The sequence below is a fragment of the Lottia gigantea genome (genome assembly GCF_000327385.1).
Source record: "Lottia gigantea unplaced genomic scaffold LOTGIsca_11, whole genome shotgun sequence".
Classification (NCBI taxonomy): domain Eukaryota; kingdom Metazoa; phylum Mollusca; class Gastropoda; family Lottiidae; genus Lottia; species Lottia gigantea.
In genome coordinates this window covers 1320620-1334166 of record NW_008707001.1, presented here as the reverse complement: position 1 = coordinate 1334166, position 13547 = coordinate 1320620, and the positions used below count along the sequence as shown (strand labels likewise).

The following is a 13547-nucleotide window of genomic DNA, read 5'->3' as shown; positions in this document are numbered from 1 at the left end:
TTGCCCCCCCCCCCCCCCCCCCCCCCCCCCCTCTTTCAGCCCCCTTACTAATAGTTATTACTAGATTATATGACTATTCATAATTCTTATAAGAATTATAAGATTAACCTGAGCTACATGAAATTACAGGTTATGTAATGACATTCCCTACTGTAGTATCTGCACAACCCCTCCCCCCTCCCAACACACACACCCTGACGTAGTCGTTATAACTGGATATGTATATTAATCAGAATAACAAAGATTATCTTGAGCTACATGTAATAACCTGTAATATTGTATATTATACCGGATTATTGCCGACAGTATACCAGTTTTATTATTAAGATCCGTATTCAAATTTTATAATAAATACAACTTTACTATAGTCATCAATATCAATTGATAGTTAGAATATATATCAATAGTTAGAATATATATCAATAGTTAGAATATATATCAATAGTTAGAATATATATCGATAGTTAGAATATATATCGATAGTTAGAATATATATCGATAGTTAGAATATATATCAATAGTTAGAATATATATCAATAGTTAGAATATATATCAATAGTTTGAATATATATCAATAGTTAGAATATATATCAATAGTTAGAATATATATCAATAGTTTGAATATATATCAATAGTTAGAATATATATCAATAGTTAGAATATATATCGATAGTTAGAATATATATCAATAGTTAGAATATATATCAATAGTTATAATATATATCAATAGTTATAATATATATCGATAGTTAGAATATATATCGATAGTTAGAATATATATCAATAGTTAGAATATATATCAATAGTTAGAATATATATCGATAGTTAGAATATATATCAATAGTTAGAATATATATCAATAGTTAGAATATATATCAATAGTTAGAATATATATCAATAGTTAGAATATATATCAATAGTTAGAATATATATCAATAGTTAGAATATATATCAATAGTTATAATATATATCAATAGTTAGAAATATATCAATAGATCAACTTCCTGCGTCTCTGTGCCTAATATAGCTATATAATAAATTGAAAATGAGATAAGACTTTTTTATATCCTAGATGTATGTACCGGATTCGGCTATTAGAAACAGGCTAAGCCATGCAGTGTACAAAAAAGTGAACGGGAAAAGTGAACGGTTACTCTGTATATGTGGTCCTGAGTAGACCAACTGAAAAGGGCGTAATACTCCACGTTTCAAGTACTTTACCATTGATATTTCAAGTGAACATTTCTATAAACCAAAAGACCCGGAAGAATTCACAACAGACTTTATAAAAAGATCTGTAAGGTGACACGGTTCAATACAGAATAGACTATTGACGATTTTATTCAATGAACTGAAATAGCAGGGGACTCGTTTATGAAGGATTTTAAATACCCTTTCAACCTTATTATTAGACAATAAAGGCCCCTTCACACTACTAAACCGACTATTAACCGTTCTTTTTCACGCCCCGTGGTCATAAAGTGCAAATGTTACGTGTTTTTAGCACACGAGTTTGAAAGTTCTCTTTCAAATGGAAATGCTCCCTAAATATAAAACCGTGGTATTTTTTCACAATGTTGCATTTTAAGGTTGACTGTATCGCCATATAAAGTGACGAAATACTGGTTTTCATATTTATTGGGAAAATTAAAGGGGTTCAAAAATGTTTTCTAGCCTTTGCATGTCGGCGACCTGACGTGATAATCTGACGTGGTCATGTTTTCTGCAATCCAAAGATCCCTGACGCAATGATTTCAATCGAAGTTATAGAGCTGAAGACAACAAAGAAGGGCTGGAAGACTCAACAGAAATCAACTTTTCTAGAAACAACTGAACAGTTCACCACAAAATATTACCATTTCATCAAGCACAGACTGTTATTCATTGAAACGACCATGTTAAAAGGGTCACATGTTCGCTTGGTTAATCCAAAAGGAGAACCGAGGAGATCGTAGCGAGTTTCACAGGGATGCCAACTACCTGTGATTATAGGTGTTAGACAATAGACAGAACAGCCCACCTTATCACGTTACCGCCAACCGTGTCGTACCAGGTCGTTAAGTCATAGCCCTCTTATTAAATTACATGGTGTATATTACAACCCTGTGATGAATTTCCTCATATTAAATAATCATAAAAAATAAATCTTGAATATTTTAACAGTAAATTGTTAGTCACGTTAAAGATATGTAAAGTAGGTTAGACTGAATTATGCACGTGCATTGACTAGTGACATTGTTTCAAAGACTTTCTCTAATTACTCATTATAATTTGATAACATTGTTCTAACTGGACACAATTATATGGATAACAAGGTTTCCACGATGATGATTTCGTCTTTATCAAGCAATGATCGTCGAAACATCACAAGTTATTTATTAAAGAAATTGTTATCTATATAATTGTGTCCAGTTATACATACCCCAGTAACTAAATGCCACTCAAGGATGTTAACATTGTTCTAGAATCGCAATCTGTAATGTTTAAAGCACGCGCATTTTTATCTAATTTAAAAGGAATGTCGGGTTATTTGGGAAGCACACGGGCACAGGAAGCTGTCGTCTAACACAGGTATCTGGAAACGATTTTTTTCGTATGTCCATAAACCACAATTAACATTTACACGACTTCTAGAGTTACTTTCGTTGACACAAAATATAGCCCCTGAATTGTCATTTTATCCAGGTAGATCATTTACTGTAACTTACAATAGGCGACCAATTTACAAGTGAAAGCAATCCTCAAAATATTATAACATTCACTGGTATTATCTAAAAGATGTTTATATAGCTTTCCTGAAGAGAATGTAAGTGTATTATTATATTGTCGAGTGTTATCATGATCTTTATAGTTTTTCTAGAGTGTTAACATGGCGTTATTACATTAAGTGTTCATTTGGTCAAATTGTTACTGAAGTGCTATCTTGTATTATCAAGTGTTACCGTTGTGTTTATAGGTGTTCACAAGATGTTTTCGAAGGTGTTAAAATGAGGTCTTGTACAAGTGTTCAAAGTATTGTCGAAGGTGTTTTCTAAAGTGTCCAGAAGGTGATTTTTTAGCAATCAAGATGTTTTCTTTAGTGTTACCTTTGTGTTTGTAGAGTATTCACAAGATTGAAGGTGTTAAAAGAGGGGTTTTGTATTAGTCTCCAAAGTGTTTTCGAGGATTTCTTCTAAACCTTCCAGCAATCAAGATGTTCTCTTTAGTGTTCACAAGGGTATAAGTGTTATAGTCGATCCAGTAATGTAACCTATTGATCACCTAAATCAAATGTTACACAAAGTACCAAATTAATATATTCATCTCCAAATATACTCTCATCTCTAATGTCAGTTTGACAAAACAATGGTTCATTAGCAATTACTGGTAGTCTAATGAGAGTTTTAACTATTTGTTTTACTTTATTTGAAATTTGTGTAACACTCTAAGGAATTAGCATGGCTACGATCTGAAATTTAAAATGAAATGAAATAAGTGCCTTTTATATATTGGATGCTGTCTCAAGATATTTATGCCTTTAGTGGGTCCACATAAATGATTTGGATTTTAGAGACATGATACCTTTCTAAACTTTTGTTGGTTAATTTGACATGCCCTAGCGGTGAGATAATTTCAATATCAAATTTGTTATTTGCATTAAAACAAGTAAAAGAACGGTATCTGTTTGAAATAAGATATTACACAGTTCAAACTCTGATAATTATAGGCTGAAAAGGACATTTGAAAGAAAAACCCGTCTATTATAGAAATAACAAACTCAATTCGGCATGTCGAGAATATTGAAAAGGGTTCGCGAGCATTGAAAGATGTTGGGACAATATTTGACATCTATTGTGATCAGGTTGTGAACTGTGGATACAATCATGTGTGGCCGATTTTTAGTGGTCCTCCAAAATGCTCTAGCCTGTCTAGTAAGGGTTGATATGCACCGTAATCATACTATTAACTGACAATAATTATACACCTCGCTAGATATTGACCGATACAGCTTGGTACAGCTTTTTCAGTGACGTTCTACTGGATGCCCAACATTGCCATCTGTGTAGATCGTGGTTACAGATAAAGAAATCTGGAGCTTATCTTCGTCCTTCATTGTGAAAACAAACTTCTTTCATAACACTATAAAATGTACAGATCACGATGAACGATATCTGGTATTCTATTTTATTGTCAACATTATTTTCTAGATCGTGGCGAGTGATACTGAAAGCTGAAGCTGGTTGTTTGATTTCACCCTTGTTATCGTAATGTACAGATCGTGATGTACGATATCACGATCTTGTATTATCTCCTTTATTACCTTGATCCCTTTCCAAACATTGTCAACTCTCTAGATGGTGGTCAATGATAATGAACGCTGAGACATGTTTTTACTGTTTTTATTGTTCGGATAAGCCACTTGACAACCTGTTGTTTGTCCTTGCCGTGGGGTTAGCAACCCGCGGCTGATTATTGGGGGTGATGAAGCGTGTTCTGTGAAGGTTAGGGATCGTCTCAGCAGATTATCATATTGGAGGTCAAAGCAGTGTGGCGGTTTACATGGTATTTTATGCTTACTCCTCTAAACACCTGAAATCACTTTTCATTATGAAATACTTACTCACTTATTATTGATATACTTCCTCATGTGAAAAGATCATTAGCTGCTACCTATATGTTGCTTTGAAATCCGGGTTTCGTTTTGCGTTTAGGATCGTTAGTACATGGTTTATTTATGTTAAAATATAGTCCTTACGTGGAAGAGAAACATAAATTTTCAGTATAAGGGTATTAATGAGATGTCATTAAGTTATACTTGACTTCACAATATTAAAATTGTTTTTTTGGTATTGTTCATTTTAAGTGCAGAGCTGTAATATTAAAATACTCCATTATCTTATTTCAATTCACACAAATCTTTTCATACCCCAATACAATATAGAACATAGGGTCATTAAATTATATTACATAAGTTGAGTCTTTTTCCAGTCTGCTTACTTGGTTATACGCTTCAAGGCGGAATAATGGCAAGTTAGCAACCGTAACAAAATATCTTGATAATGACTTTATAAAACGCAGTAAGCAACAGCGTGAGGTGAACTCTTTGAGACTTATGCAACAGCGTTTAATGAGCTATAGTCAAAAGCGTACATATATCGAATACAACACCATAAGATATTTCCCAATGAGAAAGATACGGCAATAAATCCCACAGACATCTTTATCTGTTTGTAGTAGTAGGGGAGAGAGGGTATATTGTGTCCCTGGGGGTATTATTGTACCGATAGCCATTATCAATGTATTATTACGATACCTTCAGGCTGTACATCGTTATATGATGTTTTACTGTTTCAATAAAACTGTTTATCTATCACAGATAAAAAGGTGACGAAAGGGATTTTAATAGGTTGTTAAAGGACCACCAATCATGTTGTAGGAGACAAATGTCCTTTTCCACGGCCAGTGTTTTCTGAATATGCTTCGTTGACTCGTATTCCATTCATGCAAAATCACAAACGATCTGCTTGCGCTCGCTAAAAATACTTTAATAGTTTTATTGGAACGTGTCGAAAGTTGGCGAGTGCTTCTAGCAATGTAACACTGTTTCGCATTTCAGAAAATAACACAATAGTTATGTAGATTAGATAAAGACACATAAAAAGTGTGAAATAAGCATTATGAAAATATTTGAACTCTCTGAAAGGGAAGTTGACAGAGGGTGTGGTACGAAGGTTCTTAGTGGGAGGGAGAAGGGGGAGGGAGGTGTCCAATGATCTCTTATTGCAGATAAAGCTTTTACAAAATCAGCTTTTGTTGTATTGTCCCTGTACGCAGCGTTTCTACAATTTACTTCTCTTTTGATATGAAGAAGGAAGAAGGAGGCGTCCATGGTCACTATTGGAGATTTATCTGTAAAGTATTCGGTGTCTGTGCCTATACGCAACGTTTCTACAAATTACATAATCCCTTTTAATAATCCAATTCTACATCAAGAAGTAAAAGGATCGCCATTTTAATTGAAAAATTGAATCTTAGAAGAATTTCACAATAAAGAAAAGTAATTTGATCTATTTCAGCTATCTCTGGGGCGTGTCAAGTTAAAAGCTAATGCACGATTTCATTGATTCGAGAAAAATAATTTAAGATATTTCTGATTGAAGAAAGATAAACGTCAATATATGAATAAAGAAGTCGCTTTTTTCAAGTTATGTAACCTGTTATTAGATAGTATTATAAATGTCGCTATATGTTATGAAAACAAGACCCAATTTTGACTATCGCCCTGTCGCGCTGTAAGGTGATGGTTAGTTAAGGTGCAACATCCCTTCATTCATAAACTTATATAACACAATTTTCTTGTCCATGGTAGATTAGATCCCCAGTCATCAGCTCCCTGAAACAATCGCTTTGCATTTTTTGAATTATTTGTTTATCTTGTAAATCTCTCTAGATGTAGGTAATTTCTTATCAAACTGATGTATTCCATTGCTGAATACATAAACTCTACTTGTGACTTAGGCCAGTGCTTTTATAAGAGAGTATCTCTTACAAAACCTTATACCCAACAATCTCAATAAGGTTCAGAACAGTAGGATGTAAAACTTCAAGCTCTTTTCTATTAATATAATTTATAACCAGTCATCTGTGATCAATTTTGAATAAAGAAATTTAAATAAGAAAATGAGAAATTTCACAATTCGTTTAGTCTCTGACGCCAAGACTTCTCCTGTCTACGAAGAGGATATCTTTCGTCGCAGCCTTGCGTAGACAAAGGGGGGCTGTATGATAGACCATTCGCTTCACATCCCACAAAATGCTTGTCTGCAAACCACTGACCAATCTCAAAATGATATTTTAATTTTCTCCAACAAGTTTTATAAGACTAGGTTGATGAGAATTTTGGGAGTTGAAAATACGATATTTACTTAAAAATAGCCAACGTCTTTATCATATTAAATAAACTAACTACTAACGATCCGAACCGAAAAACGAAACCCGAAATCCAAAACAACAAATTGGCGAAAGATTGGTAGCAGCTAATGAACATTTTACATGAGGAAGTACATCATTATCAATCATACAGAAAGGGTTTTTTTTTTCCAGCCAGTTTTATATGCGAGGCTAATCACACGGAAACTTTTATTTAAAGATGAATTTTTCGACATTTCCACACCAATGAAGATGGACAATATTGCACTCAGGGGTCAAGTGAAATTTGTGTACTCTGAAAGGTTGTGTCTTCAACAGAAACTACTAATAATACAGAAGGGTTAACTCTTCTCTGTAGCAAGCAAGACACCTCTTCACAAACGCTATGTCAACACCATTTCGTCGTAATTTTGTTACTTTGCATTGTCATTAGAGCATTTTGTACTCTGAGGTGTCTTTAGTATCACAAACGCTATCTGGAACGTCATCAATGACCTACTTTTGACGGAAATGTACCTCGCTTTTCATTTAGTTTTTATGATGCTCTTCCTTGACATTGTGTATGGTTGGAACTTGTCGTAATATAGTTCATTTCGGGCATTTTGTACTCTGAAATACACGAACTGGCTTTAGTATCACCAACGCTATCTGGAAGGTCATCAATGACCTACTTTTTATGTAGATGTACTTTGCGTTTTATAAATTTTTTACGAATTATTTTTTCTATCAAACTAGTTGAGTGGACACGGAAGTGTGTAAACATGAAAAAGGTTCGGCTGTTTAGCTGTTATATCATTTCCTTTTATATCCCGAGGGATTGTTCTAGGTGTCGCCAACGCCATTTAGAAACGTCTACCTTCAATAAAGAAATGTCGCTGTTCTGGTTAAGAGTCTCTTTGTGCACGTTGCGTGGCCCTGCTTGCCTTCGTGAACATTATAAGGAATAGAAACGTAGGATATAAAATACCGATTCATTAAGTTGATTTGTTAGTTATTTTATGTAACAAAACCCAAGCCGTGTCTAAATCCTCTATATATATATCAACATTGCCAAGATAATCCTCAAACAAACATACCCAACACCCACCATGGGAAAATATTGGTGAGGGTATTTGACCTGTTTCAACCCAATACAGCCATCCTATACAACTTGTTGATTCATGTGTAACAGGTATTCTATTGTCAACATAACAAAAAAGGGCGGTGTCTGATTACAACTCGATTTGTAGTCTCCCGGTAGAATTAACACTTGTCCACTAGTAATGGATATTTTTAGAATGAATGAATGAATGAATGAATGAATGAATGAATGTTCTGTCGAGTTGCAGAGAGGCGTTAGGTATTTCCGGGGTTCTATAGCAACATCATTAACTTTTCAAAAAATAAATCAACAGATGCATATAATTGGAAAATTTGACGTCATTTCTGCTCCAAACTTGTCTTTTAATGTCTGTGATCTATTTTTATCACCTACATTACGCGTAGATCATTGGTGAAAGGTAGTCATTATCGAACACCATTTATTGTTCCCGAATTACCTGAATTCCCAGCTTGCATTGAAGCATCACTATCTATTCGGTGAAGTCAATGGGCAGGTACAAATTATAATCAACATTTATAGAAATATACAAGCTATTACAGGTAATTGTGGCCACTGAATCGAATCCCGATGAACAGCTTTATATCCTAAACGCACGAAGAAAATATAAGATGAACTTCATTAAAATAAATGGCAGTAAGGATTGAAGTGTAATATGTTAAACTCTTTTGTATTTATAGTGGATCAAAGCGTTCCCAAAGTAGAATAATTTAACATGAGAATAGTGTTATAGTGTTATAGTGTTATATGAGACTATATTGACAGAAATCAATAACTGATTATTAAATATTGGAATTCGATTTCTGTGTAAAATAAAGTTGACTAATTCAATGTTTCGATTGCGAGTTTTTCTTAATCATAGCTATTTCTTTTACAATCTTGTTAAATAAAATTCTAATGATTAATCTCGATATGAATAACTTACTAATGAAATAAACATTACTCAATGAAATAAACATTACTCAATGAAATAAACATTACTCAATGAAATAAACATTACTTAATGAAATAAACATTACTTAATGAAATAAACACTACTCAATGAAATAAACATTACTCAATGAAATAAACATTACTCAATGAAATAAACATTACTCAATGAAATAAACATTACTCAATGAAATAAACATTACTTAATGAAATAAACATTACTCAATGAAATAAACATTACTTAATGAAATAAACACTACTCAATGAAATAAACATTACTCAATGAAATAAACATTACTTAATGAAATAAACATTACTCAATGAAATAAACATTACTCAATGAAATAAACATTACTTAATGAAAATGAAATAAACATTACTCAATGCGCAATGAAATCAACTCTAATCTATTGTCTTTTCTTATATTCACCCTTTAAATATAACAGTAAAACACTAAGTGCGCGATTGGGATTAGAGTGGGGAAGGGAGGGAGTGGGGGACAAAATTTGCTGAATATGGTTGCTTAATGAGAGGCCAAGCTGTACAGTGATATTTTTAGGCATACCTGGTTTCCCCACCCTACCATTTGATCATACAGGTATACCTCTGTCTAAAGTTAAACAAAGTTCCTCCATAAACCAGATCATTTTATTATACAAGAGACTGTTCGTACAAGAGACTGTCGTACAAGAGACTGTTCGTACAAGTTTGACTGTATTTATATTTGATAATTCTGTAATAAGAATATTGTGAATATAAATCAGGTAAGAAATCGATCTCTTGGACTGTATTATAAATCTGATAGTTAAACAATGCGATATAATCTAAACCATATAGAAATAATCAATAATAATCGATCAATATTCGATCTGAGGTAAGGACAACATAATTCAGAATTAGACATTTTTAAAATTTATGTCGAGTACCTGTTAAACTAATCTTATCAATATTAGAGAATAATTTCGTTTTTTTCCAGTTATTTTTTATCTACATTGTAGCAATATCAAATTTCAGAAAATAAATAAAGAAACGAAATTTGGATCTATTTTATTAGATTTCTTCCCATACGATAGCCTATATAGCAAAAACTACATTTCAATAAGGGAAACGAGCCCCATCAATTTTTCACTTCCCTTTATGTAGTTATCTACCATGGTATGTCGTCTGGTAAAAAGGGGTTAAAACGACTGGGGATAGGTGAAATTCCTGTGAAATGACCCAAATCAGAGATAAAACTTAACCGGTAAACCTGATACCCAAACTATTTGACCTGGTTTTTTTAATAACACCTGATATGATATTAAACCACTAACCCTGTCGAGCCATTTTTAATCTCTAATCTTTAAACTCTTAAGAGTCCAAATTTAAAAAGTTTAGTTAAATTTGAGCCCCACTACAGTACTGCCCCCTTTCAGCATTACGGTTGCAGAAAAGTAGGACGTAAAACGCCGATCATTTCATTTCATTTTAAGCTTTCTAGTTTAAATGCAAAAACAGAAATCGATTTTGAGCTTCACTGCAGTACTACCTCACGTTCTTGAATTTAAATAAAAAAGTACTGTCAACTTCAAGCTTTTACTCTAGTGCCTTCTGTTGAATAGTAACCTTTCAACCACCCTAACCTCTAATCTGCCATTTTCAAACTTTAAAATATATATGAAATTATTCAAAATGAAATAAAACAATTTTTTCTTCAGTAAAGAATAAACTCACAGAACAAAAAGATGCAGTAAATGTCGAGTATATTTCAAAATGAATTTAAAAAATGAAAAATATTTGTCATATTTGACCCAGTATCGAGTCTGATATAAAAATAGCTCAGATAAATTCAATATATGACACACTGTATGACTAGTGGAATACTATCCCCGATATTCAGTGAATCAAACACTGCCCGGGGGGTGAAATATAGAATGATTTGTTGACTGACAGTTATAACTATAGACTTTATATTGATATAGTCTTTATTATCCAGCTTGCTTTCTGTGGATCTACGTATATACCTCACATAAAATATCTGAATTCATACCAGACCAATCTTCAAAATACCAAAATATAACAAACTAGACTGGCCATAGCCAGCTTTCTTATATCACGGAATGCTGCGATATGATTGGACTGTATGCCAGCGAATATAGCCAATCAGGGCCCTAAAATGAATTTGTGAGAAATACAATATCTACGACAGAAATTGGTCGTGAGATTTTTTGAAGAACAGGTCACATGATCATCTTTCTTTCAAAATTGATCTTGAAAAAGATTATTCCAGCTTTTATCTCTCATAGCGTTAAGAAACAGTATCTTACCGATAAAGAATCATACTGTATAATTTTTATGATATATCTTAAGGAGAGAAATTGCGAAAGGCGTAATATTAATCAAATAGACTAAGGAGACGGATTGTAAAATATTTACCACAAACATCACTATAATTATAACAACATCCATCATCTAGTCTCTCTCTATTTATAGTAACATTGAACATTGACATAGCTGTCGTTAGATTCTTGGTAAAATTCACATTTTCACCCTTTTTAGGCATATTTTATATAATTTCAAGTACCATATTCACCAACTCTGTTAGTCTGCAAATTACAGTCAATGTTCACATAAGAAGCGAGCGAATATATAAACAGAATTATGTCCCTTGACGCATTATTTGTGAGGAAAATCCAAATTTTCTAAACCTAATCATCGACCCACGGTGTTTTGTTGTTTTTAAATTGATTGAACTATGTACATTCTTTAAAAATCACTGGACAGATTGGGTTTTACACCTTTAGAGTCACCTAAAAGACATCTGAATGAATTGAATTACCTCCCTTGAATATACACATCGGACCACAATTAACTTCTTTTTTTCTGCTATCCTTCTTAAAGATAAACCATAAATGATCGTGTTAATCAAAACAAACTTCTGTAATTTGAAAATGAATTTATCCTTGATTCCAATGGTGGACAATCTCCTGAATTAAATTGTCTTCACTGCAAGAAGTTGCAGCTCCCTTTTTTATTTTAACTTAACATCCCTTCAAATAATCCACTTAGCTATTATAATTGTTATTTGATATATAGATTGGACAACTCTGTATTCCTTTCAGACTGTATTTTATATTGTTATAGTTAGGTGAAATATGTAATTTGTTAAAATGTTGTGTATAATAAACTCTTGATAATATAGGCCTATCATTAAAGTTTATTCTGATTATTGTTTAATTAGTTTAGTAAATATATAATTGTATTAATGAGATATTTTTGTGTAATTATAGAGAGAGATAAAGGTAGATTGTCAGCCAGGCTGGGAAGTAAAAGATGATAATTGTTATAAATATTTCTCCGACCCTGTCCCCTGGGACCAAGCTAAAGCCACTTGTCAGGCGTAAGTACATTATTATACACTGTTTTTAGAATTTATGAAATGAGTTCTGTATTGATGTTAGTCTGGATTATAGTTGAAAGTAATTAAATACCTACTAAATACACCTGATAAACATTTATGAAATATTGCTCTCAACCTGTCAGTAAAATACTTGAGATATGTCATTCCAACTAGGTTCCGTCTTACACAGATTGGAGGGAAAGAGGAGAAAGCATTGACCCCTCTGCTCCACCTTTGGCTCTGCCACTGGCTGCAAGATACTAAGATGGTTGAAAGAAAAGAATTGCAGCTGCCTCCATTGCCCAATGTATAGGGTTGCCTGTAATAAATAAAACTCCCTTATGTTTCATTTCTAAAATTGAATTTAGATGATGTAATTTATTGTTTTAGATATGGAGGTATGATTGTTGCTGTAAAGAACTATTATCAGAATGAATATGTAGGAAATATGGTGGAATCGAAGGGAGGAAAGAGATTCTGGATAGGTTAGTTTATGTTTTATCATTTCTTTAGAGCTTAACCCACCTTTTTTTATCCAATCAGCATTGGCTACAGTTTCTATTAAGTTTATTTCATTAAGAAATTCTCAATCATGTGACATTTGATTGACAGTTAGCTTAAGGAACTAAGTAAAATTAGATCATTTAAAGTAAAATGTCCATGCTTAAACACAGAATTTGTACTTATTATAATCAAACTATTACGTATTTCTGTAACAATTGTATGAATTCTATGTTTTCTATTCTTAATTCTAATTTGAAAACATTGTCCTGTATGATTCTAATTTCTCTTGTTTACCATAATAATATTTATAGACTCTATTCTGTTTGAATTCTATGTTTTCTATTCTTAAACTTAACTACCCTATACATACAGGAGTGGAGTATCGAGATGCTGGTAAGATATGGGGTTGAATGCACGTAGATTTATCCTAGGCTAGAGTCACAGAGAGTTCACATGTAAATTTTGAAAATAGGTGGAAAAAATTCTAAACAAAATTTTATGGTTTATTTTCAACATTTTTTTCCCTATTTCATAATTTATGTAAGGAAATTCTCTAGGTAGAAAAATGATGTTATTTATATTGAATTTGTAGATGATTTATCACATGTTAGAAGGTGTTAGAGACGAGACTCTTAGGTGTTTATACTATAACATGTTTTTGCGTTGCCTGAAATTGTCCCGACCACTGCCTAGAGTCTTCTGTCTCGTAACACTAAAAGAGAGAGA

At 32.7% G+C, this 13547-nt stretch overlaps 1 protein-coding gene across 1 annotated transcript in view; it reads left to right on the top strand.

Moving 5' to 3' along the window:
• Positions 1-13442, top strand: part of LOTGIDRAFT_156427 (hypothetical protein) — a gene marked incomplete at both ends in the record, with an annotated part of 25111 nt that extends 11669 nt beyond the window's left edge. The window contains 3 exons of the mRNA XM_009047062.1: positions 12208-12317; positions 12708-12802; positions 13414-13442. Of these exons, the coding sequence (XP_009045310.1) occupies positions 12208-12317; positions 12708-12802; positions 13414-13442 (234 nt within the window). The remainder of the gene's footprint in view (positions 1-12207; positions 12318-12707; positions 12803-13413) is intronic.
• Between the last annotated feature and the right edge of the window lie 105 nt (positions 13443-13547).